The sequence below is a fragment of the Triticum urartu genome, chromosome 1A, assembly GCF_056163025.1.
Source record: "Triticum urartu cultivar PI428250 chromosome 1A, HENAU_Tu73, whole genome shotgun sequence".
In the NCBI taxonomy this organism is placed as follows: Eukaryota; Viridiplantae; Streptophyta; class Magnoliopsida; order Poales; family Poaceae; genus Triticum; species Triticum urartu.
In genome coordinates, this window is record NC_141873.1 from 555,332,415 (window position 1) to 555,359,517 (window position 27,103).

Genomic DNA, 27,103 nt, shown 5'->3' on the forward strand with positions numbered 1-27,103 from the left:
GAAAGATAGTTGCATCTGGTCAGGTGAGGCGTGCTGGAGACGGTAGACTTGATTTTTGCGGTGATGCGCACGCACTTGCTGCGGGAAGATATTTGGTTCTGGTCAGGTGAGGCGTGCTGGAGACGGTAGACTTGGCTCTATCCGGCCCATGTTGCATGCATGCACGCGGGATTCAGGCCTCGTACCGTCGTACGTGCCGACGTACATGTCACCATAAAGCTTGAGATTTCTTGGGCACCTTCAGTGTACAAGTCAAGCATGCATGTACGTACCGCCCATGCACGTGGAAATTTTCGGTTAAGATGTCTAAATGGATGACGCGTGTCTAGTGCTGGCGTCACCGTGGCCGGAAAAGAGCCGTGAAATGTTGACCCATGACCATGCAGTCCAAGCTTGAAGCCCACCACATGCACGCGCAGGTTGTGATCATCTTATAAATTTCAGTTGAGATCGGATTCATCTGTCACAACTCACAACTTGCAAACACACGAAGCGAAATTCCTTAGGTGACACTACATTCCTTAGCTCGGACCCAGAGTCGCCAGGGAGAGCGCAAATGGAGGATGCCTACATCACGGCCTGCCTCGTTGTAGCGCTCGTGTCGCTGCTCATCGTGATTGCGGGCCGCCGGCGCTGGGGGGCGCGTGGCGACGGCCTGCGCATGGCGCCTGGGCCGTGGCAGCTGCCGGTGATCGGCAGCCTGCACCACCTCCTCCTGGCCGGGCAGCTCCCTCACCGCGCGATGAGCGACCTGGCGCGGCGCCACGGGCCGGCCATGATGCTCCAGCTCGGCCAGGTTCCCACGCTGGTGGTGTCCTCCAGGGAGGGGGCGCGCGAGGTGCTCAAGAACCACGACACCATGTTCGCCACGCGGCCCCTCAGCACCACCATGCGCGTGCTCTCCTACGGCGGCCAGGACATCGTCTTCGCGCCCTACGGGGAGTACTGGCGCCAGCTCCGCAAGATCGCCGTGTCCGAGCTCTTCACCGCGCGCCGCGTCCTCTCGTTCCGCGCCATCCGCGAGGAGGAGGTCGCCACGGCGCTCCGCGCCGTCGGCGAGGCCGCTGCGGCCGCGCGCCCCGTGGAGATGCGGGCGGTGCTGTCCACGCTCGTGACGGACAGCACGGCGCGCGCCGTCATAGGCGACCGGTGCAAGGAGCGCGACGCGTTCCTCCGGGAGCTCGACCGCATCGTGCAGCTCGCGTCGGGGTTCAACCTGGCCGACATGTGGCCGTCGTCACGGCTTGCTGCGTGGCTCAGTGGAGCCGAGGAGTGCCGCCACACCCTGTACACCATGCTCGACGGCATCGTTGAGGAGCACCTGCAGAGGATGGACGGCGGCGGAGACCACGCCGAGGACCTGCTCGACGTGCTGCTCAAGATCCAGAAGGAGGGTGGTCTCAAGTTTCCCATCCACATGGACGCCGTCAAAGCCATCATCTTGGTAAGTACAGTATTCTCTTCGCATAGCGGCCGGTCTTACTTGCACATTTAGTATTAACAAAATATACGCAATGCATCTCCGTAAAAGCTAGCTAACACTGCTTGCTAAGTTAAAATGAACAGAGTTATCGTAAAACGCATGTTATCTCATGCGGGTCATTATATTCATCTAAAAATCTCATGTTTTATGGACAGGACGTATTCTCCGCGGGCAGTGAAACAACAACTACGACAATTGAGTGGGCCATATCAGAGCTGATCAACAACCCGATGGCCATGCAGAAGGCGACAACTGAGGTGCGACAAGCCTTCCAAGCCAGTGGAACCGTGGCCGAGCACGCCCTAAGCGAGCTCCCATACCTACGCTTCGTCATTCGAGAGACGTTGCGACTGCACCCGCCCCTGCCGTTGTTGTTCCGCGAGTGCCAGGAACCGTGCCAAGTGCAGGGATACGACGTGCAGCAGGGCACGCAGGTGTTGGTCAATGCTTGGGCGCTAGGCCGCGACGAGCGCTATTGGCCCGACGCGCCTGAGGAGTTTCGACCGGAACGGTTCGAGGAAGAAGCAGCAAAGGCAGACTTTGGGGGTGGTGACTTTGCGTTCTTGCCGTTTGGCGCCGGCCGCAGGATGTGCCCTGGGATGGCGTTTGGCCTCGCCGGCGTCGAGCTCCCGCTTGCAAGCATGCTCTTCCACTTTGACTGGAAGCCACCAGGGCCAGGCTCGGCGGAGCTCGACATGACAGAGACATTCGGCCTCACCGCACGGCGGACGGACCAGCTCCTGTTGCGCCCTGTCCTTCGCGTACCTATTCCCGGAGTCTAGTCAATATATAAACTATAAGAAATGGACGTATAACGTAAAACTATAATTGTACCCACATAGAAAATAAATTGCAAAGTTCTACTGTTGCATAACATCATTAGTATTATGCAATAACTAGCGTAGTGGGGCTAGATCAATATGTGGTTCCTGAATATATTGTAAACCTACTTGAAATAATACCATAGTTGGACGTTTTGTTTCAATTGATACATGTTAATTACTTCCATCCAAAGTATTGTTTTATGTTAACATATTCCTACAATGAAAATCATAGAAACAATTTTTAGTAGTATGTGTTTAGTTTCACAACATACAGCATCTCCAACTAATTTCCTAAAAAGTTATACACTATTCATTAAATATTACGTTTGACATGAGCATAATTTATTTGATTCAAAATCTAAACACAAAAATTGCAGTGACTATACTTGACTGTGACATGTGTTGTATTGTCCCTGTACCCTTGTACTCATTCCAACTTCTTCTGCCCATGTGACCTTTGTGTATTGGCAAAAGAAAGTAAAAAAGAAGATCAACATATGTGGCCGTCAACAAACTTGCCGGATTCAGAAGCCGCCATAATTCATACTCTCTCTGTAAAGAAATATAAAGAGATGTAGATTACTACTTTAGTGATTTGTAAACGCACTTGGTCTCTACGATGAGCAGGTTATAACTCGTTGGTATCATCTACGCATCTATACTATGTATTCATTGATCATCCATGAAAAGTTCAGAATTACTCTAGTTAGCGATGCCTAATATCTTATGGAAACGAGCTAACGATAGGCAGTTGAAGAGAGAGCTACCACAAGGCAGGAATTTGTGTCAGCTTAGAAACTCTGGGAGGCTAGAATTCAGCCACCGCTTCATCACAGTAGCTCCCCAGAGCACGACAGGTGCGATGATAAAGCTTGAGATTTCATGGGCATGCACGTCCAGCTTACGAGCACACACGTGCCGCTAGGGCTGCAAGCGGCGAGACCGCCACAACCCGCTAATCGTATAAGGGCATGTGCAATGTTCAGTTCAGTCGGCTACAGTCTGCTAACGTTGCATGCGTCCACATATGTGACATAAAAAAGGCTGCTACAACTAATTTTGTAGGCCGGCGGTTGCGGCGCCCATACACAATTTTGTCATCAATTTCAATTTCAATATGTAGGTGTCGACACTTCATATAATGGAAGGAAGCATTGGTCAGGCCCCATAGCGCAAATGGAGGACGCCTACGTCGTCGTCTACCTCGGCATAGCTCTCTTGTCGCTGCTCGCCGTGCTTGCGGGCCGCAGGCGCTGGGGGGCGCGGGGTGATGGTGGCCACGGCCTGCGCCTCCCGCCGGGGCCGTGGCAGCTGCCGGTGATCGGGAGCCTGCACCACCTCGTCCTGGCCGGGCAGCTACCTCACCGCGCGATGTGTGACCTGGCGCGACGCCACGGGCCGGCCATGCTGCTCCGGCTCGGCGAGGTGCCCACGGTGGTGGTGTCCTCCCGGGAGGGGGCGCGCGAGGTGATGAAGACCCACGACAAGGCGTTCGCGATGCGGCCCGTGAGCGCCACCATGCGCGTGCTCACCAGCGGCGGCCGCGACATCGTGTTCGCGCCCTACGGGGACTACTGGCGCCAGCTCCGGAAGATCGCCGTCGTGGAGCTCTTCACCGCGCGCCGCGTCCGCTCCTTCCGCGCCATCCGCGAGGAGGAGGTCGCCGCAGCGCTCCGCGGCGTCGGCGAGGCCGCGGCGGCCGCGCGCCCCGTGGAGATGCGCGCGCTGCTGGCCGCGCTCGTGGCGGACAGCACGGTGCGCGCCGTGATTGGCGACCGGTGCAGGGAGCGCGACGCGCTCCTCCGGGAGCTCGACCGCTCCATGCAGCTCGCGGCGGGGTTCAACCCGGCCGACCTGTGGCCTTCGTGGCGGCTCGCCGCGCGGCTCGGCGGCGCCAAGGAGTGCCACGACACCGTGCACCGCATTCTCGACGGCATCGTCAAGGAGCACCTGGAGAGGATGGACGGCGGCGAGGACCTGCTTGACGTGCTGCTGAGTATCCGGAAGGAAGGTGGCCTCCAGTTTCCGCTCGACATGGACGCCATCAAATCCGTCATCATGGTAATTAAGTAGTCTCTTTGGCTCTTTGCATCAGTGCGTAGCAGTGCTATCGCCTATCGTGGTCATGTGATGTTCTTGTTTTGTTCTGGACGAACTATCTATTTCAAACTGATTTTTCGGTCCAAATATGGATCGTACAAGAAATTAACCGTGCACAGTTTTAGGTTTCAAGAATACATATGTTTTTCGTGCGGATTGTTAACCTAAAAAATCCCATGTTTTGAGGATAGGACATATTAGGCGCAGGGAGTGAAACAGCAGCTACGACGCTGGAATGGGCCATGGCAGAGCTGGTCAAGAACCCGAGGGCCATGCACAAGGCGACGGCCGAGGTGCGGGGAGCCTTCCATGCTTGCGGCACTGTGTCCGAGCAAGATCTAAGAGAGCTCACATACCTACGCCTGGTCATTTGGGAGACATTGCGGCTGCACCCGCCCCTACCGCTATTGTTCCGCGAGTGCCAGGAAGCGTGCCAGGTGCTGGGGTACGATGTGCCGCGGGGCACCCAGGTGTTGGTCAATGCCTGGGCGCTGGGCCGAGACGAGCACTACTGGCCCGACGCGCCCGAGGAGTTCTGGCCGGAGCGCTTCGAGGGGGAAGTGGGGGTGGACTTTGGGGGCGTCGACTTCGCCTTCCTGCCTTTCGGCGCCGGCCGCAGGATGTGCCCTGGGATGGCATTCGGCCTCGCCAATGTAGAGCTCCCGCTCGCGAGTTTGCTCTTCCACTTCGATTGGCAGCGGCCAGGACCACGCTCGGCGAAGCTCAACATGACCGAGGCATTCGGCCTCACCGCGAGGCGGAAGGACCAACTCTTGTTGCAGCCTGTCCTTCGGGTACCTCTTCTCGGAGTCTAGTCGATATAAATTGTAAGAATTAGATGTATATTGTAAAATTATAATTATTCCCACGCTAGAAATAAACTGCAAAATTTCACAACATGAGATTTCATGGATCGAGAGCCAGTTCCAATAGACTTGTGAAATGTTTCCGTTCGTATGCATCCAGCTGGAATTGAACCCGCAAGTTTATCAATTATGAGTTGGGCGCTTTAATCATTCAGCCATGAATGTTTAAGAGGGATCATTGTAGATCATAAATACCAACTTTAAGCTGAATGATATATATATATATATATATATATATATATATATATATATATTCGAAGATGACTATAGAAACACTTTTATGGATCCTCGAATTGAAAGAGAGATTGCAATGAATGACACAACAAACCAATGCTTGTAAACGCAGAAGCAGTGGTACATTCTACATATAGGACAAAGACCTATACATATATGTATGACATGTGGACGCCAATCAAGATGGAATTCAACATACAAAATAGCACTCCCTGCATCGCAAATTACTTGTTTTAAATTTATCTAGATACAGATGTATAGAATACACTACCAGAAAAACAGGGTTTGCCGACGACCAAATCTATGCCGACGGGCCCCGTCGGCATCGCCGCGCCTATGCCGACGGCCAAGGATGGGCCGTAGGCGTAGAAAAGCCGTCGGCATACATTGATCTATGCCGACGGGGCCGTCGGCATAGACGTGGCCGTCGGGACCGCCCGAGATAAGCCTACGGCTCCCCTCGGCATAGGACAGGCCGTCGGCATATCCCGGGCCCAACTCCCTGGTCAGTGCTGACGCTTGACGGCGTTTATCCTACGCCGACGGGCGGTAACGGCGGCCGTCGGCATATCTGTGGCAGAGGTATGCCTACGGCGTAGCCGTCGGCATAGGCCCCTCTGCCACGTCAACGATACGTATGACACACCACGTCATCGAACCGTGTGTGCACAGATATGCCGACGGCCCCGCCGTCGGCATATGTTTACTTTACTTAATTTTCTATATTATCTGTGGCAGAGGTATGCCTACGGCACGGCCGTCGGCATAGGCCCCTTCGCCACGTCATCGATCCGTGTGCCACGCCCCGTCATCGATCCGCGGGATAACCTGCGTGTGTGCACAGATATGCCGACGGCCTTGCCGTCGGCATACATATATTTTACTTTATTTTTTTATTTTTACTTTGTTCTGTTATTTTTACTTTATTTTAGTTTTTGTTTTTGCATAAGATAATTATGCCTTATCTAAAAAAACATTCCCGATGGTATATCGATTGCCGCCCCCCGTTACGAACGGCGCCGCCGCCGGCACCTGGAGGGGGGAAACGGACGCGTGGGGTCTACACGAAGGGGATCTTGCTGTGGGTCTGGCCCGGATGTTGCTCCAGAGTGTTCCTATGGGCTGACCTAACACAACCGGGTGGGGAGGTCCACTGGTCAAAGCCCGTCCATGCAAAGTCAAAGGGCTAGATCGCGTGGTCAAACGCTACAGGGTTAGGCGGGACGGGGGCCCTGGGGGGTAGCAATGCCACCGGAGCGTGGCACCGGGCCCTCATACATGCGGGGTGGTGTGGTGGCATGTCTGAAGAGGCTGCACGCGTGTCCGGGGTGTGCCCCCCCACACGGACGGCGCCGCCGCCGGCACCTGGAGGGGGGAAACGGACGCGTGGGGTCTACACGGAGGGGATCTTGCTGTGGGTCTGGCCCGGATGTTGCTCCAGAGTGTTCCTATGGGCTGACCTAACACAACCGGGTGGGGAGGCCCACTGGTCAAAGCCCGTCCGTGCAAAGTCAAAGGGCTAGATCGCGTGGTCAAACGCTACAGGGTTAGGCGGGACGGGGGCCCTGGGGGGTAGCAATGCCACCGGAGCGTGGCACCGGGCCCTCATACATGCGGGGTGGTGTGGTGGCATGTCCGAAGAGGCGGGACGCGTGTCCGGGGTGTGCCCCCCTCACGGACGGCGCCGCCGCCGGCACCTGGAGGGGGGAAACGGACGCGTGGGCCCTCCTACGCTTGTGGAAGCATAGTGGCATGCTCAGGCCACTATGGATTAGCCAACTATTTAAACAGGTCATGTTGCTTGTCTTTGGGCGAGGTGGGACTATTTTTTTTAAAAAAGCAGTTGCCATCTATGCCTACGGTATAGCCGTCGGCATAGGCCTCCTATCTATGCCGACGGCCTGGCCGTCGGCATAGAGACGCACATGTCCACGGATCGGTGACGTGGCAAAGTGGTGGGCCTATGCCGATGGCCAGGCCGTCGGCATAGGGCCGACCTTATCCCCTTGCGGTTCACCCCCGCCACCCATTCGCCATCCATCTCCCCCACCGTCTCCTCCTCGCCCGACCCCGATCCCCACTCGCGCCGCCGCCGTCGCGCTATCCTGACCCTCGCCGCTGCCCCACCCTCGCCGCGCCGCCACCCCATCCCCTCCCCCAACTCCGGTGCTGCCCCGCCCCGCCCCCATCCCATCCCCCACCGCCGCCACGCCGCCCCCATCCCCTCCCCCACCGCCGCTGCACCGCACCCACTGCCCGCGCCGCCCCCATCCCCTCCCCCACCGCCACCGCACCGCCCCAAGACCGCCGTCGACGCCGCCGGGCCCCGCCGTCCTCCCCGCCCCGCGCCGCCCCATCCGCGCCCGCCCCGACGTCCTCCCCGCCCCGCGCCTCCCCGCCCCGCGCCTCCCCGCCCCGGCCCGACGTCCTCCCCGCCCCGATGTCCTCCTCGCCCCGGCCCTGCCTGGCTCCGCCTCGCCCCGGCCCTGCCGCTCCGGTGAGACCTCCACCTTTTTTTTTCTGTTTTTAGATAGATAGATTGTTAGATATATAGATAGATAGATCGATAGATAGATCAATAGATAGATAGATTGTTAGATAGATAGATTGTTAGATATATAGATAGAGATAGACAAATTTTTTGTTCGATGAGATGAATCGATGATGATGATGAATAGACAATGATGATGAATATATTGTTGATATTGTTAGTTGTGATGATGATGATGATGAATATTTATTTAATATTGTTAGTTGTGATGATGATGATGAATATGTGATGAAATAACCCTACATGATTCAAGAATAAATGAATGCACCTAAATTTGTGAGTTGATGATGAATATGCTTTATGAGTTGTGATGTTCTAAATTTTTGTCGCGTTGGAATTTGCAGGTTTTGTAGAGTTTCATGTCGGTGGAGTGATCGTCATCGGAGTTGTTGGTCAAGGATCGTCCCTCCTCTGTTCGACTACTTCCTCTACAGCCGAGGGTGAGCTACAAGTCCATCTCCTCCAATTTTTTCATATCACTAGATTTCATTCTCAAGTCAACTGATGTAACCTAGGCGTCTCCCGTCCGAAAGGGTTGCATCGATAAATATGCATTCAATTGCATATTTATCACCGCAGCTCTTTCAGATTGTCCAGCGCTTTCCACGGACAGCCCGAGGATGTGTAGATTGGGTACGTTGTTCATGCTCTACCCCGTTCCGAGACAGGATTTCGGCGGTGCCTCCCTGTTGTTCTCCGGATGCACATTCTCTCGGCATTTTGCCGAGACGTGTATCTGGAGAACAGCGGGGAGGTGCTACCGAAATTTTGTCTCGGAACGGGGTAGAGCGTGGACAACGTACTCAATCTACACATTCTCGGGTGGGATTAGGACCCATCTTTACCTATTAGAGATGTAGGTGGATTAAACGCGGTAGAAACTGAAAATTTGATGTGATTAATTTAAGTGAATCCTTAATTATGTTGTGTGGGTTGCAAAAAAGCAGAGGATGGCAGATAATCAGTGGATGTACAGTGGTTTTATCCGTCGGAATCGAGTAACATCAGAGTGGATCGCGAAAACCGATGTGTATTTGAAGGAGATATTCCGTCGTCCAATGAGAATTATCCCACCATGCCCCTGTGCGAGATGTGCGAGACATCACCGTAGAAATCAGACGGACATGAGTGAGCATCTTCGCACGCACGGATATATGCCAAACTTTGACATGCCGCCGATAAACATAGCCGAGCAGGACCGTGGTAGAGAGGAGGTGATGCGACAACGCATCGATGGATATGAGGACGACGGGGTCAGGGACATGCTAGATGATGTCATTGTTGCAGAAACGGCAAATGCGACACCTTCAGAGAATGAACCAGAGGAGCCGGAGGCAACCGCAAAGGCCTTCTTGGAGGTCTTGGCCTCGTCGAAGAAACCTCTTTATGCGGGTGCGAAAATATCTCAGCTGGATGCCATCTCGCAACTGATTGCAGTCAAGGCTGAGTATGGCTGTAGCCAGAAATGCTTCGAAGCATTCCTGGGAGTATGGGCTAACAGCCTCCCTGAGGGTCATGAACTGCCGAAAAGCATGTACGATACAAAGAAAATCATGAAGGCACTCTCTATGGATTATGAGAAAATAGATGTTTGCCCGAAGAATTGCCTTTTGTTTAGGCACGAGTATGCGGATGACAAGTACTGTAGGAAGTGCGGTTCGTCTCGGTACATTGAGGTGGTCGGTGAGGATGGTGAGAAAAAGCAGCTAACCATCCCCGTTAAGGTTCTTCAATATCTTGATTTTATAAAAAGACTGCAGCGCCTTTTCATCATGAAGGAGTCTGCCAAAATGATGAAGTGGCACAAGGAAGGTATAAGGTACAATCCAAAAAAAATCATACATCCATCGGGAGGGGAAGCATGGAAGTCATTCGATGAAGAATACCCCGAGGAAGCAGCCGAGGCTGGGAATGTCAGAATAGCCATATCAGGTGATGGGTTGAATCCATATGGTATGTCGTCCAATCCATACAGCTGCTGGCCTGTGTTTGTAATTCCGCTCAATCTTCCTCCTAGTGCCCTAATGCAACGGAAGACCATGTTCTTGTCGCTCATCATTCCGGGGCCTGACTACCCGGGGAAGCAGTTGGGTGTGTTTATGCAGCCGCTTGTGGATGCTTTGCACCATTCTTGGTATTTTCCGAGGTTGACATACGACCGGGATTTGCAGAGAAATTTCTTGATGAAAGTTTGGTTGCACTATTGCATGCATGACTTTCCCGGCTATGCTCTATTCTGCGGATGGTGTACAAGTGGTAAGATGCCATGCCCAGTGTGCATGCAGGCTCTGCGAATGATTTGGCTGAGTAAGGGTGGCAAGTATGTAGCCTTTGACCTGCATCGACAGTTCCTCCCTCCAGACCATCCAGACAGGGAAGACAAGAAGAACTTCACGAAAGGCCAGGTTGTTCATGAAGTAACCGAGATTCCAACATTTTCGGGGGCAGATGTTCTTGCTCAGCTAAAAGCTCTGAAGCCTAAAGTCGAAGGCAAAGCCAAAGCCAAAGCCAAAGGCTTCGAGGGATATGGCGAGACGCACAACTGGACGCACATTACCCCCTTCTCGCAGCTTCCCTATTTCAAGGACCTCAAACTTCCTTACAATATTGATGTGATGCACACCGAAAAGAATGTGGCAGAGTCACTTTTCCACACGATCCTCAACATTCCTGATAAGACGAAGGATAACGTAAAAGCTAGAGCCGATCAACAGAGAATTTGTGATAGACCACGCCTGAACATGAAGCCTCCCACAGGCGGTCGTAAAAACTGGTTCAAGCCAGATGCTGACTTTGTCCTTAAACCGCCAGAAAAAAAAGAAGTACTTATCTGGCTGAAACAAATTTTGAAGTTCACCGATGGTTATGCATCGAATATAAGTAAGGGAGTCAATCTTTCAACGGGCAAAGTGACCGGCCTGAAGAGTCATGACTACCATGTATGGATTGAGCGGATAATGCCGGTGATGGTTCGAGGCTATGTCCCCGAGCATGTCTGGCGAGTGCTTGCCGAGCTTAGCCATTTCTTTCGCACGCTCTGTGCTAAAGAAGTAAGTAAAGAGGTGATTGAAAAATTGCATAAGAAGGCACCGGAGTTGATAGTCAAGCTAGAGAAGATCTTTCCGCCAGGCTTCTTTACTCCGATGACACATCTCATTCTGCACCTCGCGAACGAGGTATTGTTGGGGGGCTCTGTGCAAAATCGCTGGTAGTACGGCCCTGAGAGGCAGAACAAGCATCTCCGACGGAAATGTGGAAACAAAGCTAAGATTGAAGCTTCCATAGCTGAGGCAGTTATCCTAGAGGAGGTGTCAGACCTCAGGACATCATACTATCCAGACCATGTTCCCCATCTGCATAACAAGGTGCCTCGATACAATATAGAAGAGCCCAAGTATCAACCCAGGCTCGATCTATTCAACGCGCAAGGTGGGAGGGCTGGGGCCTCGAAATCTTATAACATGCCACGACAAGAGTGGGAGGACCTCATGTTCTATATCTTGCACAACATCAAGGAAGTTGAGGAAGTGTGGATGAGGTAATACCACTACACCATTCCTTTATGTCTTCCACATCATCATGTTTCATGTTCACTTAGTCCCGGTCTAACACCGCTTATCTTTTTAGTGATTTCGTTCAAGAGGAATGGACGGGAGTGAATCCTCCTACTGAGGCGGAGGCACTTACTCTTCTCCGTCATGGAAACCCTGGACGTAAAAATTTTGTTGCTTGGTTCATGGAGAAAGTAATTTTCCACAATCCCCTGTTAAATACCTACTTCAACATTTATTAGTTAACCGAACTAATGCACGCAACAATTTCCATTATACTTGTAGGGAAAAGATTCGAACATATCTATGGATGATGAATTGAGATGGGTTTCCATGGGTTTTGACCCTGCCGTCGTGACATGTAAAAAGTATGATGTGAATGGGTATCGCTTCCATACAGAGGAGCACCAAAACAGCCGCCCCGATCCCAAAACTATAAATACTGGAGTGTACACCCCCGGTCAAAATTCAGTAGACTACTACGGAAGGGTACAAAATATATACGAGGTTAAATTCCGCCAGGGGCGTGAGACCCTAAGTCTGCCTGTGTTCAAATGCCGATGGTTCGATCCGCAGGAGGGGGTAAAACATACGCCTTCCATTGGTTTGGTCGAAGTTAAACCATCAACCGTCTATGCCGGAGCCGATCTCTTCATTGCGGCTACCCAAGCTACACAAGTATATTATCTGCCTTACCCATGCCAGAAAGTGTATCTAAAGGGTTGGGAAGTTGTGTTCAAGGTGTCGCCACATGGTAAGCTACCAGACCCGAATGAAGACGATTACTACAACATTAACCCCATGACATACGAGGGAGTGTTCTATCAAGAGCAACCTGATGATGATGATGATGATGTGGTTAGAAACGATGACGCTAGACCATTGGGTGATGATGATGTGGACCCAAACGTCGACGATGCACGGAATGATGGTGAGACCATTGTCAATGAAAATGACATACTTATGCTAGAAAAGTTAAACGAAAACGCTGACGACGAGGAAGAGCCTCCACCTCCGTCGGACAACGAAGATGATATGATTGATAGTGATGATGAGACAGACCGAGAAAGAGGTTACAACAGTGATGATTCATATGGGTTCTAGCAGATGTACGTTTCAAGTATTTTTTTCTATAGTTTAGGAATATGCCTTTTTATGCATTTTTATTAATGTGTTTATTATCATGCCTTTCCTTCATTTCATTAATTTACTAATTGATTTTTCTCTTTTCAATGCAGGTTCGTGGAACATGGGCAAGGGGAAGGCCGACGGCGTGGGTTTCCTACGCAAGGTCGTCGGCCTGCCTAGTCGGAGTGGTCGAGCATGTAATCCTCCCCCTCGGCTACTTGACGATGACTCCTCACAGGGAGGTCGAGGGAGAGGTGCCCCTAGAGGAGGAGGGGGCGGGGGGAGAGCCTCTAGAGGACGAGGTGCTGGGGGGAGATCCACTACAGGGGGTCGCGGCCAGAAAGAGCGCACCCTCACCGACTTAGGCGTGTTGTCTTCGAGGCCCTCCTCTAGTGAGGTACCCTCCTCTAGTGAGGCAGGCGAGGAGGAGGAGGAGGAGGAGGAGGCAGGCGAGGAGGAGGAGGAGGAGGAGGAGGCAGGCGAGGAGGAGGAGGAGGAGGAGGTTGGGGAGGGGGAGGCAGGCGAGGAGGAGGGTGGTGGCGGGGATGATGGTGGTGACGGGAAGGGGGTTGACACGAAGGGGTGGCTGCGTGGCAACGCAAAGCTACCAAAGCAGGTTCCTGCTACTGAGGAGCAGAAGTGGCTCATTGAGCCCACGGGAAAAGAGTAAGTGGTTCATTATGTTGCTTGTCACATGCTTATTCCGGTTGTTATTTATTTTTCTTGTCACATGCTAATAGTTCATTCTTTTGCAGCAACTGGATATATTCTAAAGGGGTCTGTATTCCCAACGGCCTCATCACCGTCTTGCTGAAGTTATATTGGCCGGGGTTGTACTGTCCTGATCCAGTCAGGCAGCCGGACCGTCGGGTTTTGGCCACGAGCTGGGACCACTGGGAAGCGGCCCGCCACGCGGACCATGAGACCCATGCCAAGGCCGTGATCACTACTTTCTGGGTGAGTTCTCTTCAGAAGCACAAGTCCATTCTAGTTTCATGAATGATTTAACTCATGGCTTCTCCCATTCTTGTTTCATGCATGATTGTAGAAATTCTATCGAGTTCTTCCGGAGCACAGGGCTAGAGCGGACCAGATCGTGCTGCGCCAATGCAAGAAGAAGGCCCGCCAGATGCAGTACGAGGTGCGCTATGTGGCCATCTCCACATACTACCACGACTATCTTGGTGTGAAGATGACCAAGGAAGAAGCGCGGAGGATGGGCATTACCTTGGAGAGGCCCGAGTTCTTGGCGGTAAGTATAAAAGATTTTTCATTATGCTTTCATTATGCTTTCATTACCTTGTGGTACATTATTCTTTATGCTTTATGCTTCCATAACACCAATTTGGACACACCTACATGCCATTATGCTTTTATTATGTAGGTGTGTCCAAATTGGTGTTATGGAAAAGACGAGTCCTGGGCAGCATTGGTGGATCTTTGGTGTGATGAGGCTGGAGCCTGGGCGGCTATGAGAACCCAAAATAAGGCTAACCGAGGGACGGAGGGAGTACATGCTCAGGGAAACCGAAACCACTATCTCCACAAGGCAGTTAATGTATGACTAACCCCATTAAACATTCTTCTTCTTCTATTTACCATCACTTTCTTATGTATGACTAACCTCTGTTTGGTGGTGCAGGAGGAGAAACTGAAGCGGCCGCTCTCACACATGCAGGCGTGGGAGATCGCCCATACGCGGAAGGACCCCAAGCCTGGCGAGCCCAAGTACTACGGCAAGAAGACCGAAGGGAGGAAGAAGGCCTACTCCGAAGCGTATCTGGAGTTACATCCTGACACACCTGACCCCATTGCGGCGCCTCTGACGACATGGCGGTGGTGAGGATGGGGCCCAAGGAGCACGGTCGGGATGCGGTTCTCGATGCTGTGATCACTCCTAGTATCTCCTACACACAGCTTCGTCGGATCGACCCGAGCCTGAGCCAACGCACGAGCCAGCCAGTGACTAGTACACAGTCCCTCTTTCAGGAGCAACAATCTGTAAGTATTTTCCCTCTTATCTTCATTTCTCACTTCATTTTCCGCATTTAGTAGTTTTATGAGTTCCATCATGTCATACCGTAGGCCTACATGGAGTACACACGCCAGGAGACCATGGCGTGGCATCAGAGGCTTTATGAACACCAAGTGCAGAGGGATAGCCAGATGCAGCAGGCTTTTCAGGATATGGCGGCCGGCAGGTGTCCTCAGTTCCCTACAGCACAATGCCCTCCAGCACAACCAATGCTAATGAGCTTTGAGGAGTTTGTGGCACAGAACGCTGGCCCCTCGCCGGTTAGTTCATCCCCAATCTATTCACCCAAAGCATGTCATGCCTTTCAACACAGTCATAGATCCCGTGCATATGTCTTTTCAACATGCAGGGAACAGGTGGATCTACCGTTGGCGGTGGTCTTCGCAGCACTCCGGAGACACGGAGCCCGACCACTCCGATCCACGGAGGCGGAGGCGGTAGCGCTGCCGCTAGCACTGATGACCTGGACTTTGGCCGTCTTGGCGATGACGACCTCCGCGGTGCTCGATGATGCTTGAGATGTGATGATGATGCTTGAGATGACTTGTGTGTGCTGATGATCATTTAGTTGACTTGTGTGATGATGCTTATGCTTACATTCGTTGATATGCTTGTGCTTGTGTGATGATGATCTATTGTTGTCATGATGCTTATGCTTACGTTCGTTGATATGTGCTGCTGATATGTGCTGTTATATATGTGATGTTATCTGAATTGAACTGATTTGAAAACAAACAGAAAAAAGAAAAAAAATTAAAAGCAAACTATGCCGACGGCTAGGCCGTCGGCATAGGGCCAGCGTGAGCTCCCAGTTGCTGACACGTGGGCACCTATGCCGATGGCTCAGCCGTCGGCATAGTTTGAAATTAAGCCGACGGTCCGGCCGTCGGCATAGGTGCCCACATGTCAGCAACTGGGATCTCTGTTTGAAGTACTATGCCGACGGCCTGGCCGTCGGCTTAATCTCAGACTATGCTGACGGCTGGGCCGTCGGCATAGCCCTGGCCCACGAGCAGCGGACGGTCGGCACGTGGCACATCTATGCCGACGGTCTGGCCGTCGGCACAGTTTTCTACTAAGCCGACGGCTAGGCCGTCGGCATAGGGGTGCCACGTGGAGACAAGTCGTTGGGCAGACTTGACGGCGGCCGCCGTTAGGCGATAACGTTGCCGACGGCCTTGGCCGTCGGCATAGATGTACGGACACCGTCGAGATAGGTCTTATGCCGACAGCCTTTCTATGCTGACGGCCTTTCTGGCTACGCCGACGGATATTTTGCCGACGGCCCTATGCCGACGGGGGCCGTCGGCATAGGCCTGTCCCGACGGCCATTCAGGGCTATGCCGACGGCCCTGGCCGTCGGCATAGGGTGCGATTCCGGTAGTGATACTAAAAGGGATTAAAGGAGTATGTCGTTATATTATCATATATTATCGTGTGTGTATCATGACATGGTCGTGACTATGATAATTTGACAGGGACGTGACTTACCAACCCCACACTATCTTTACTATAGTTGCTTTTTGCCAAACTTTGTACTGACCATATATTTTTCTTCTTCAAACTCCTCTGAGCTGCATTATTTGGAAGATGGGAGACCCCTGGACAAACAGACATCGTGCCTTCTTCTGGTCGTCTATATCTATATCTCCTTTTAGCAGCCTCCCCCTTTTTGTATTTTCATGTATTACATGGATTATTTTTCATATTTGTCTTAACAACTATCATTTCTAAGTTCTGCACATCATAGTAAACTTGCCGCAAATTATGAAGCGGAAAAGAATAATGATCACGTTGCGTATGTATATGCGGTGCGTCTACTGCATATTAACTCTTGGGGGCCAAACAAAACCCTAACCGGTCGAACCCCGATCAGCGTTTTTGGGAATGGCCGATTGGGTTTGACAGGTTAGGGTCTTGTCTGGCACCGCCTAACAATATTGGTGATTTTTTGCAAAAAAAATGGAAGGTTGTGGTTTTTTATTTGGGGTCCCAAATGTGATGGTTTTTTGTAATTTACTCAACTCAAGGAGACGTATAACCAAGTTTACATGAATTACTAAACTTCGTGTGCCAATTCAGAAAATTTCAAAACAATACCAGTAAATTTCAAACATATATTTTGTTATATTGTCCTAATTAAAATTTCACTTGTCTGCCGACTCACACCAGCCGACTGGCTTCTCGATGGATACCCCAAGGGAAACCCCCAAGTCTCTCCGCGCTTGCATCAGAGATAGGGCGGTCTTGTAGAGATATAAGATAGTTGGCACATTCATCCGACCGTCATATTGAGCTGGCTGAGCAGCCTGCAGCCTTGACGCCTCATCCGGTGTGAACATCTAAACAAAAGAAAAGTTACTTACCTTGGTAAGTATAAATATAAAGAGTGAGACATACATACCATATCTGGTTGAGTAAGTAGATGTTTTCTTTCCCGTGGCAAACATATACGACGCGTTTGGTTGATGATTTTTCCGCCGTCTTCCGATTACACCGGCTTAGGAATACGTTACCTGTGTTTGTTTGAGTCAGACCGGTTTCGGGTCCCCTGTAATCGGAAAAAGTTCTTCGTAAAAGCAAAAACAGCAGATACCCCGTGGCATGGAATAACGCCATTCGTCCGGTATCGATCCCCTCTCTCTATTCTCTGCTCGCGCGATCTTTTCTTCACCACGAGCACCGATCGAGTAGCAGCCTGCAGGACCGGAGATTTTCCTCCCCTTCAAAAACAACACCGGATCTCCATTCGCCGCCGTGAGTCGTCGCCGTAAGCAGCGCGCCAGCGATCTCCCTCCGCCGTGAGCAGCGCCGCTGATCTCCGCCACGGGCAGCAGCGCGGCCGATTTCCTTTCTCTACCGTGAGCAGCGGCGCCACCATGAACAGCTAGCGCTCTCTGATTTGGCCGCAAGTCATCCCCAGCAGCCGAGTATCTTCTACAAGACCGCCGGCGGCAGACCACGGTTTCCTTTTCCGTTGCTTGAACCAAACACATCGTGTAATCGCTCAGTCTGTGATCTAATACAGCGTATTCTCATTACAGTATTGAATACATTACCTGCGTCCAACCAAACGCGTCGATAATTTTGAAAGCTGTTGCACGTTTCAGGTGATCCCAACCACGACAGTCGATGTCAGAAACCTCCATAAGGAGGTTAGTAAGATAGCTCGCGTGGTCGGAGTAGTAATCAGCATCATAATCACAATGGAACAATGTGAGGGCCAGATCGACAACGCGCTTCGTAACCTGCACGCATACATGAATAGATAAAATTTGTTAGAAACAGATGAAGGAAAATATATTAGAAATGAAGGAGTACGGAACAAACCTAATAATACGACATACCATGCTTGGTTGGACATGATGGAATCCGTTACGGAACAAACCTAATAATACGACGTACCATGTTTGGTTGGACATGATGGAATCCATTACGCCGTAGCAGGATATCCAGTCCCTTGCTCATGTGGATGTTGTGTTCCCCGGTGAGATCAGACTCTTTCTCTTCAGGCACAAAGTATTTCAAGAGATGCTTGAGACCCCACATGAGCTCCATCACAACATCGTTGTGGAGGCACCTGATTCCCTACAATTAAGTAACTAAATAATTGATTACAACACCGTCTAAATAGTTGTGAGCGCTGGGTAGGAGCAAGCTTGTTACTCCAATAGTCATATTAGACATCCACCAATGGTCATGTGTTTTTGATCCAAAACCTAGGCCGAAGTAGACGACACTGAATTATGAACTACACAAAGATTCAAGACTCATGGTAGTACCGGTGGTCTCCTATAACAACAAACATAAATACTACTCCCCCCGTTCGTAAATATAAGTCTTTTTAGAGATTTCAACAAATGACTACATACGGAGCAAAATGAGTGAACATACATTCTATAATATGTCTACGTACATCTGTATGTTGTAGTCTATTTAAATGTATAAAAAGACTTATATTGAGGAACGGAGGGAGTAGTACGTAGTAAGTAGTACCAGCTGCTAGCGTCTTGCCATGCATGCAAACGGTCTTGAGCTTGTTGCCCAGGTGCTTGTCAACATGTCCTGTAACAACGTCGATGGCAAGTGATTTATCATCAAACCTTTCATAGTCATCCCGACTTTGGACCTGATCCATCGAAAATTGATTAGTTAATCCCGCACGCACGCATGCACAAATTGTATTACTACTCCCTCCAATCGGTATATGCAAAGAGTCTTCAGTTTGACTAGTGAATATGTGTTATATGTCAAAAAGTCCTAAGAGAATCACTTACACGCATCCCACTCGCGACGCTCCCAGGGCCCGGCACGAGCAATAACCTAGCCCCCCCCCCCCTCGCCGATGGGCAAAGGCCGCTCAGCGAACGGCGGCGGCAGGGCCTATTCCGTTGCGTTTCTATTTCTCGAATGTGCGGTCATTCCGCTCCTTCCATGTGGAAAACATCACGAGGTAGATGAGAGCATTAAACTCCTTCATCTGTGTCGCAGGCCTGTTCTCGCCATGTGACGATGATCAAGACTTGCCGTGGGCACGCAATGTTGAGAGGCAATGGTTGCATCAACCAGAACCAGACCGCCCAAGCAAAAGGACATTTGATTAGGAGATGGTTCATATGAAATGTTGATTCCAACAGAAGACAAGAAAGATCTAGATTGCAGAATTTCCTAGCCACAATACAGTGCAACATGATTGGAGAAATGAAATTTCAGTCTAATATTTGTGGCCGACACTTCGGACGATTAGAACATCACTGTTGTTCCATTTTTGTTAGGTTTGACTTCATTTCTACCTGATGCAATGCTCAAACTTTTTAAAAATATGCTCTGATCCAAATCTTATCATATGCTCCTAACATGTTCAATATATATCTTTATTTTCTATAAGAATAGACAGACGCGGCTACTACTGTCTTCAAGTTCTACTGTATACTAGAGTAATGTAAGTAGTACTTACAATGGAATTGACAGACGAACGCCACACGAAGTATGTCCAAAGGTACTGCATCATCATCATTGTTGAGTAGTATGAATTAGTTGGAACGAAGGAAGGAAGAAAAGGAAACTATTGAGAAGACGTGCCTTGAGGGCCTTGTCCTCGTCCTCGTGGAGGCAGTCGGGCTTGCGCACGATGAAGATGGCGAAGCCATGTGGTGTCTCGAGTAGCAACTTCATGTACAACTCGTCTCTCGTGTAGCAGTTGCGCATTGCCGCCGATCAACTCTTGTCGCCGCCGTCGGCGTAGCCTGAGGGCTTGGTCACCCGGATAGGAGTAATTATAGGGAAAAAAGACGAAGCAGCCAGATCGCTACCAGATTGTATGCCAGATTGGATCGATGCAGAAAGACAAAAAAATCTAAGTTCCTTCCCAACAATAAAGGGAGGAAGGTTTCTTCCTCCTAAATGTTCGTACTACGCCGTCCGTCTCACGTGGCTCTTCCGTCCTACTCCCTCTGTCTCAAAATATAAGAACGTTTTTAACATTATACTAGTATAAAAAACGTTCTTATATTATGGGACGGAGGGAGTAGTATTTTCTGGCTGCATGGTTGCACGTACAGTTCTGATAGACTGCAAATAGAATATGATCTGTTATATAAAAAAGAATTTGATCTTACCATGAAAGAATAGAAAAACTGATCTGGACCATCGGATGGCAGATTGATGGCCCAGATTCAGGTGGAGAGATCTATACGCACAATTTGCAAACCAGTCCCTGCCTGAGAGCCAATTTGCTCCCGTCGTCCTAACCAGGTCAAACCCAAACCCAATTCCCCAACACACCGGCACACGCACGGTCTGAAATTCCCATGTCGGTGGCGGTGGTCACCCAGATCCCTCAACGGCTCGATGAGTGTGGAGGTGATGTTCCATCTCTTCGATGGCTCCTGACCATTGTGTCGCCAGCGACCTTTTGATGCGACGCAAATCGATGCTCGCTTGATACTAAGCTCTGCCCCGACGTGTGCTCGTCACAGCCTCCCCCATCCGAGGCTCCAACAGCGGTTGGTTCGTCACTTCCTCCTCCACCTCCTCGGCGGAAAGGATGTACTGTTGGGCTCCTCAGCTCCTTCCCGTACGTCTTGTGCAACATGGTGCGAAGTCATCATGTAACAGACAGAGACCGGTTCCCCGGATTCTTTGGCGTAATATATTATTATATGTGTGCTGTAATTATTTATTCGTTGCATTCATTATTGCATTATCCACGTTGTATCGACAATCCATTGACGCTATACCGGATTTTATTCGGGTGTTTTTATAAAATAAACTCATAAATCGTTTGGTAGATCCCAACCGGGCCTTTCATTTTCCCTCTCTTCTCTAACATAGCCCACCTATTTAAACCCACACGCAACCTAGTCCAAAAACTTTCCCCAACCCGAACCGACTGATCGTTATTAGATAGTTCGAATCAACCCCAAACTACCCTAAACATCTTCAGTTTCTTCAGTAGACCACCCGACTGACCTGGAGCCATCCGATCAAAATCGAAGGCTCCAAAAACTGCCATAGATCCCACCCTACATAGGAGAGCCGCTCCTTCCGAATCAGGTTTTGCCTCTTCTCGTTAGCTTCGGTAATGATACGGAGACATGGAGTGCGAGGATTCGTTTGACTACGTACTTTTTGTTTGACTACACTTTGTCGGTTCGGTCTTCTTCAAAGTAGGATTTGAGGCAAGGATCATCATTACCTTGGATATACTAGCTTTGCTTGATATATGCCTTCATGCTATCGTTTGGTCTCGCTACCTTCCACTTGTTTGCAAGCCTCTCAATTGCCATGATCTGGTGGTTAGCAGTGTATATGGTACGAAAAGGAGCTGGAACCGGTAAAAATGGCGAAGGGAACAGGGAGAAAGAGGAATAGCACGATTGGGAGGAAGAAGACGGTCAGGATCCTTATCCTGAACTCTTCGTCCGTGTGGTGAACGAAGACATCCTCTTTGGTCAGGACGTTGGCGAAGATCATCTCTTCAGCCCACTACACAACAAAGACGCCTCTTCGGCCAAGACCCGCTGATCTTCGTTCCAAAGGCGACCGAAGAGTTGTCTTCGGCCAACACAAGAACGAAGACTTCCTCTTCGGCCAATGCACTGAGGAAGAGTCCCTCTTCCTTCTACATGAGGATGACCTGGTCATACAAGTGAAAGTTTGGAATTAGGTTATATATTTTCAGAATTTGATATAAAAAAATTAATATTAAAAAATCAACACATGGAATATAAAAAAATAAGCCACACGGGGTCAAATTATTAATTATAATTCATAGAGAAACTGAGCTAAGAGCCGTATTTTCATTAACATACAGCTCCCCTTTCTCCTCTTAAAATACAACAATATTTTGCATATGGTAATGTGCTAAGAGATAAGCGCTGAGAAATGGCCAAACATGGCCTAATAAGGCTTTTTTTGCAGGAAAAACTTTTCATCTGTTCAACAACTGTCATGGCAATACTGATTTAAGGAATTCTTATCATGATCTAAGTAATCTTATCATGCAAAAAGTGGGAATAGGGAAAATTGCAGTAGCATGTCCACACAAGTCCTACAAGATTTTGTTTACGCCAAAGCGTGTTTGATTGCACAGCAGGAAAAACAAAGAACTGTTTGTGCGGATGAAAAAAAATTCTATATGAAATCTAGTGCAATGGATTTCTCAAGAGAATTCCAACCAAATATAGAAAGTTACAAAGATTTTTAATCCTCCAAAATTCTTATAAAAAAACTTTGAATCAACCCAAATTCTAATTAGTGCAGCTGCACTTTTGGCAGTTGCGAGCACACACCCACGAGCGTCGTTCGATTTAGATAGCGCCGCGCAGGAGGAAAAACACCCAGACCCACACCCTCACCCACCAACCAAATATAGGCAATTTACAGATGATGCCACGCAATTTGGTAGTCATCGTAGCCAACTCAAAAGAACATCGGGATGATACGTGACCATGATATGCAGGCTAAACTAAAGTTGATTGCTGTAGTACAAAACTTGCCTCGCCGTGGCACCAAAGTTGCCTGAGAAAAAAAAGTTCATCGAAACATATCCATATGGGATCTAGTTTTGAAGAGCTCATAACCAAAAACCTAACTGTGAAAACAAAGCTTAATTTCAACATGGGAGAAGATCTTTCTTTCCTTGAAATGGATTTTGCATCATAACATTAAGACAAAAACTTCCATTTTTGGCTGATTGCCCGGAAACACTAAGGAGCACACGTGTGCTCCCTAGTCGCGTCCGTGTTGTCTATGCAGTGCAAGTTAGTATACTCAATTTCATCCGTCCATGAGGTGCACAAATTTCCACAAATCTGTTGAGACAAGATTTATCTGTCGGTAGTTCCAAGCACTTCGTTATCCACATCACTGTCATCACGTGTACTCCGGAAGAGAAATTCGGTACGTAACTTACATGACTAAATCCGGAAGCAACGCTGGCTCCTCGTCGTGCTCGGACCCCACATCACGAATGGAGGGCGCCTATGTGGTCGTCTACCTCGGCCTAGCTCTCGTGTCACTGCTCATCGTACTCGCGGGCCGCAGGCGCCGGGGCGCGCGCGGTGATGGGGCCGCCGACGGCCTGCGCCTGCCGCCGGGGCCGTGGCAGCTGCCGGTGATCGGGAGCCTGCACCACCTCCTCCTCGCCGGGCAGCTCCCTCACCGCGCGATGCGCGACCTGGCGCGGCGCCACGGGCCGGCCATGCTGCTCCGGCTCGGCGAGGTGCCCACGCTGGTGGTGTCGTCCCGGGAGGGCGCGCGCGAGGTGATGAGGACCCACGACACGGCGTTCGCGACGCGGCCGCTGAGCGCCACCATGCGCGTGCTCACCAACGGCGGCCGGGACATCATCTTCGCGCCCTACGGGGACTACTGGCGCCAGCTCCGGAAGATCGCCGTCGCGGAGCTCCTCACCGCGCGCCGCGTCCTCTCGTTCCGGGCCATCCGCGAGGAGGAGGTCGCCGCCGCGCTCCGGGGCGTCGCCGAGGCCGCGGCGGCCGCGCGGCACGTGGACATGCGCGTGCTGCTGGCCGCGCTCGTGGCGGACAGCACGGTGCGCGCCGTGCTGGGCGACCGGTGCCGGGAGCGCGACGCGTTCCTCCGGGCGCTCGACCGCTCCATGCAGCTGGCGGCCGGGTTCAACCCGGCCGACCTGTGGCCATCCTCGCGGCTCGCCGCGCGGCTCAGCAGCGCCGTGCGCCGCGCTCAGGAGTGCCGCGACACCGTGTACGGCATCCTCGACGGCGTCGTCCGGGAGCACCTGGAGAGGATGGGCGGCGGCGGAGGCCACGACGAGGACCTGCTCTACGTGCTGCTGAGGATCCAGAAGGAGGGCGCGCTCCAGTTTCCGCTCGACATGGACGCCATCAAGTCCGTCATCTTCGTAAGAATTCTCGTCCAGTGGCTTCCGTGCTATCGTGATCATGTGACGTATTTTGTTGACGAACTATCCATTCAAAGTGGTTGAGACGTGTACGGTTTTATCAAAATGTTACTATGATCTAGAAATGGTTAATTTTGCTATCGTGAACTCGTGACCATGTGACTTTTTTGTTGACTTTTTCGAACCATGCAGCGGTGCTATCTATCATCTTTTGTTGACGAACTATCTATCCAAAGTAGTTGAAACGTGTAAGCCTGTATCAAAATGTTAGTGTAATCTTTCTTTTTTTTAGTGGAAAAATATTAGTGTAATCTAAGGATTGATTTCGCTTCCGCCATTTTTATGCTTTCTTTCATTTCGAAATAGAATTCGCCTATGCTTCAAGGAGTATTCTCTGTTACTAGCTAATAAATTCGCCGTTCATCGAAAAAGGCATACTTTCCCGTGCAGACCGGTCACCTTAGAAATTCCATGTTTTGCATGCAGGACATATTTGGCGCCGGCAGCGAGACGGCGGCGACCACGTTGGAGTGGGCCATGGCAGAGCTGATCAAGAACCCGAGGGTCATGCAAAAGGCGACGACGGAGGTGCGGCAAGCCTTCCATGCCCGCGGCACCGTGGCCGAGCATGCTCTAAGTGAGCTCACTTACCTACACCTGGTCATCCGGGAGACCCTGCGGCTGCACACTCCCCTACCGTTGTTGCTCCCGCGCGAGTGCCAGGAACCATGCCAGGTGCTGGGATACGATGTGCCGCGTGGTACGCAGGTGCTAGTCAACGCCTGGGCACTGGGCCGCGACGAGCGCTACTGGCCCGACGCGCCCGAGGAGTTCCGGCCGGAAAGGTTCAAGGGGGAGGCGGCGGCGGCCGACTTCGGAGGTGGCGACTTTGCGTTCCTGCCGTTTGGTGCCGGCCGGAGGATGTGCCCCGGGATGGCGTTCGGCCTCGCCAACGTCGAGCTGGCGCTCGCGAGCCTGCTCTTCCACTTTGACTGGGAGTGGTCGGGGCCAGAGTCGGCGGAGCTCGACATGACCGAGGCATTCGGGATCACCGCGCGGCGGAGGGACAAGCTCATGTTGCGCCCTGTTCTCCGGGTGCCTGTTCCCGGAGTCTAGTTGATATATAACTGTAAGAATTGGATGTATATTGTAAAAACTGTAATTATCCTTGCATAGCCAACTAGTGTAGCATATAATAACTTGTACAACAAACAAATTCCTGTGACCAACCGCACGTTCTCCTCCTCCTTTGCCCGACCAGTCGACCACCGTACAGCATCTCGCCGGAGATGGCCGTCGTCAAATCCGAGCCAATCTTCCCTGCCCGACCACTTGCCGCGGGAGTCACACATCACAGCTGCAAAGGATGACGAGGGCCGCTGCAAGCCGAGGTCAAGCGCTCACCTGGAAGCACATAGGGTCGTTCGTCGCGCTGGAAGTGCCCACGGCAACGACGACGAGCTCTGGTGCTGTGATCGACGAGCATGGTGTTGCAACCGGCAATACATGGGCTGGAATCGACTCACCGGGATGCTGGGACCGGTGATTTGCAGAGTTGCAACCCGTGGGGCGTCAGCGTCGCAGACAAACAACGCCGTGCTGCAACCGTCAGCGACGATGCTGGAACCATGGGTCAATTTTGCTGGAACCGGCAATTGATACAACTGCGGGCAGCAGCGACGAAGAAAGCAATGCCGTGCTGCAACCGTAACTGTGAGGCCATGCTGGTGCTGTGACGGGGAAAGGGGCAAGCTGCTGGAGCTGGCAACCGCAGCTTGGTGGGGGTGGAGCGTCACAGGCGATCTGCGGCAGAGACGCGCGGCCCTGTTTTTTCTCTGGACAGGAAGACAATTTGCAAATACGGCCACCGCGGTGACCGGCCAAAATTTTGGCCGGCCAATTGGCGCCTATCAATGGCCTTCTTGTAAACATAGATAGAAGCATCAGTAGAGTACAGACACCATCGCCAACTGAGATTGGAACCACATATCTTCCTTGCTGGGAGGCACTGTCTTGGCTCTTAGGGTGGAGCTCTATTCGTCTCGATCGATATTCTCTGTCACGTGTATAACGGCATGCTCATAACCTCGCTGACCAGAGCGATCAAACAGACCAAAACCCAATACTCCCTCCATCCAGTGTCAAAAAACGTCTTACATTATGGGACAGAGGGAGTAGTAAGCAAGCCGGACCGGAGCACCGAAAATCAAACTGACAACAAATCTCAACATGAGTGAGCATTGAAGGAACATGTAGGGTTAAAATTTACATTAGTACTAGCATATACAGAGGACTTGATTGAAAACAAAGCATTCTCTTTTTAACACTTAGTTGCCTCATTTGTAGAAGTCAAAGTCTGTTTCAGGCTTCTTGACGTTCGTTCGGTAACCCTTCTCAAAGTCCTTTGGGAGGATAACATACCGATTCTTGCGGACAGCATGCATGCCAGCTTCCTGGCAAATGGCAGCGATCTGTAAAAGACTTGACACAATGTTACTCTTTGAAACTTGTTATGGATAAGTTTCAAGACTAAATGATTTAAGGAAATTATCATGGACTAACTAATCTGAGGAGATGAAATTTCTTATGCTGCAGTAGTACGAGCAAAGATCAAAAGACCGTTTAACACAGTGAGATGGCACTCACATCAGCAGCAGTGATTTTATCCGGCCTGGAGACATAATCTTCCAAATCAACCTTGTCGCTCAAGTTCATTTTAGCAGTACAAACCTGAAAGAAAGGAAGCCGTCATAATTATAAGGTGCAATAATTTAAAAAAGGATCAATAAACAAAGATTTCCATTAGTTCATAAGTGCAAGCTTACAACTAATTACTTAATTGTCTTAATTGGAGCTATAGGTCAATTTATCCATAATACATGCCACAAAAAATGTGTGCCTTGTTAAACACCAATTTCTTTTAAAGATTAGTGTTTGAGAGCCATG

At 50.8% G+C, this 27,103-nt stretch overlaps 3 protein-coding genes and 1 pseudogene across 3 annotated transcripts; 3 read left to right on the top strand and 1 right to left on the bottom strand.

Moving 5' to 3' along the window:
• Nucleotides 1–528: 528 nt before the first annotated feature.
• On the top strand, nucleotides 529–2,474 carry LOC125538887 (zealexin A1 synthase-like). Its single transcript, XM_048702203.2, has 2 exons — nucleotides 529–1,444; nucleotides 1,639–2,474. The coding sequence occupies exons 1-2, from the start codon at nucleotides 557–559 to the stop codon at nucleotides 2,263–2,265; spliced, it is 1,515 nt and encodes a 504-aa protein (XP_048558160.1). The 5' UTR covers nucleotides 529–556; the 3' UTR covers nucleotides 2,266–2,474.
• An 891-nt stretch (nucleotides 2,475–3,365) lies between these two features.
• Nucleotides 3,366–5,304, top strand: LOC125538894 (desmethyl-deoxy-podophyllotoxin synthase-like). The gene is made up of 2 exons (XM_048702216.2): nucleotides 3,366–4,368; nucleotides 4,599–5,304. The coding sequence occupies exons 1-2, from the start codon at nucleotides 3,484–3,486 to the stop codon at nucleotides 5,220–5,222; spliced, it is 1,509 nt and encodes a 502-aa protein (XP_048558173.2). The 5' UTR covers nucleotides 3,366–3,483; the 3' UTR covers nucleotides 5,223–5,304.
• A 17,772-nt stretch (nucleotides 5,305–23,076) lies between these two features.
• Nucleotides 23,077–25,386, top strand: LOC125528852 (dolabradiene monooxygenase). Its single transcript, XM_048693282.2, has 2 exons — nucleotides 23,077–24,157; nucleotides 24,644–25,386. The coding sequence occupies exons 1-2, from the start codon at nucleotides 23,189–23,191 to the stop codon at nucleotides 25,271–25,273; spliced, it is 1,599 nt and encodes a 532-aa protein (XP_048549239.2). The 5' UTR covers nucleotides 23,077–23,188; the 3' UTR covers nucleotides 25,274–25,386.
• Nucleotides 25,387–26,493: 1,107 nt separating this feature from the next.
• The window catches only part of LOC125533113 (26S proteasome regulatory subunit 6B homolog), a 33,580-nt pseudogene continuing 32,970 nt past the window's right edge, over nucleotides 26,494–27,103 (bottom strand).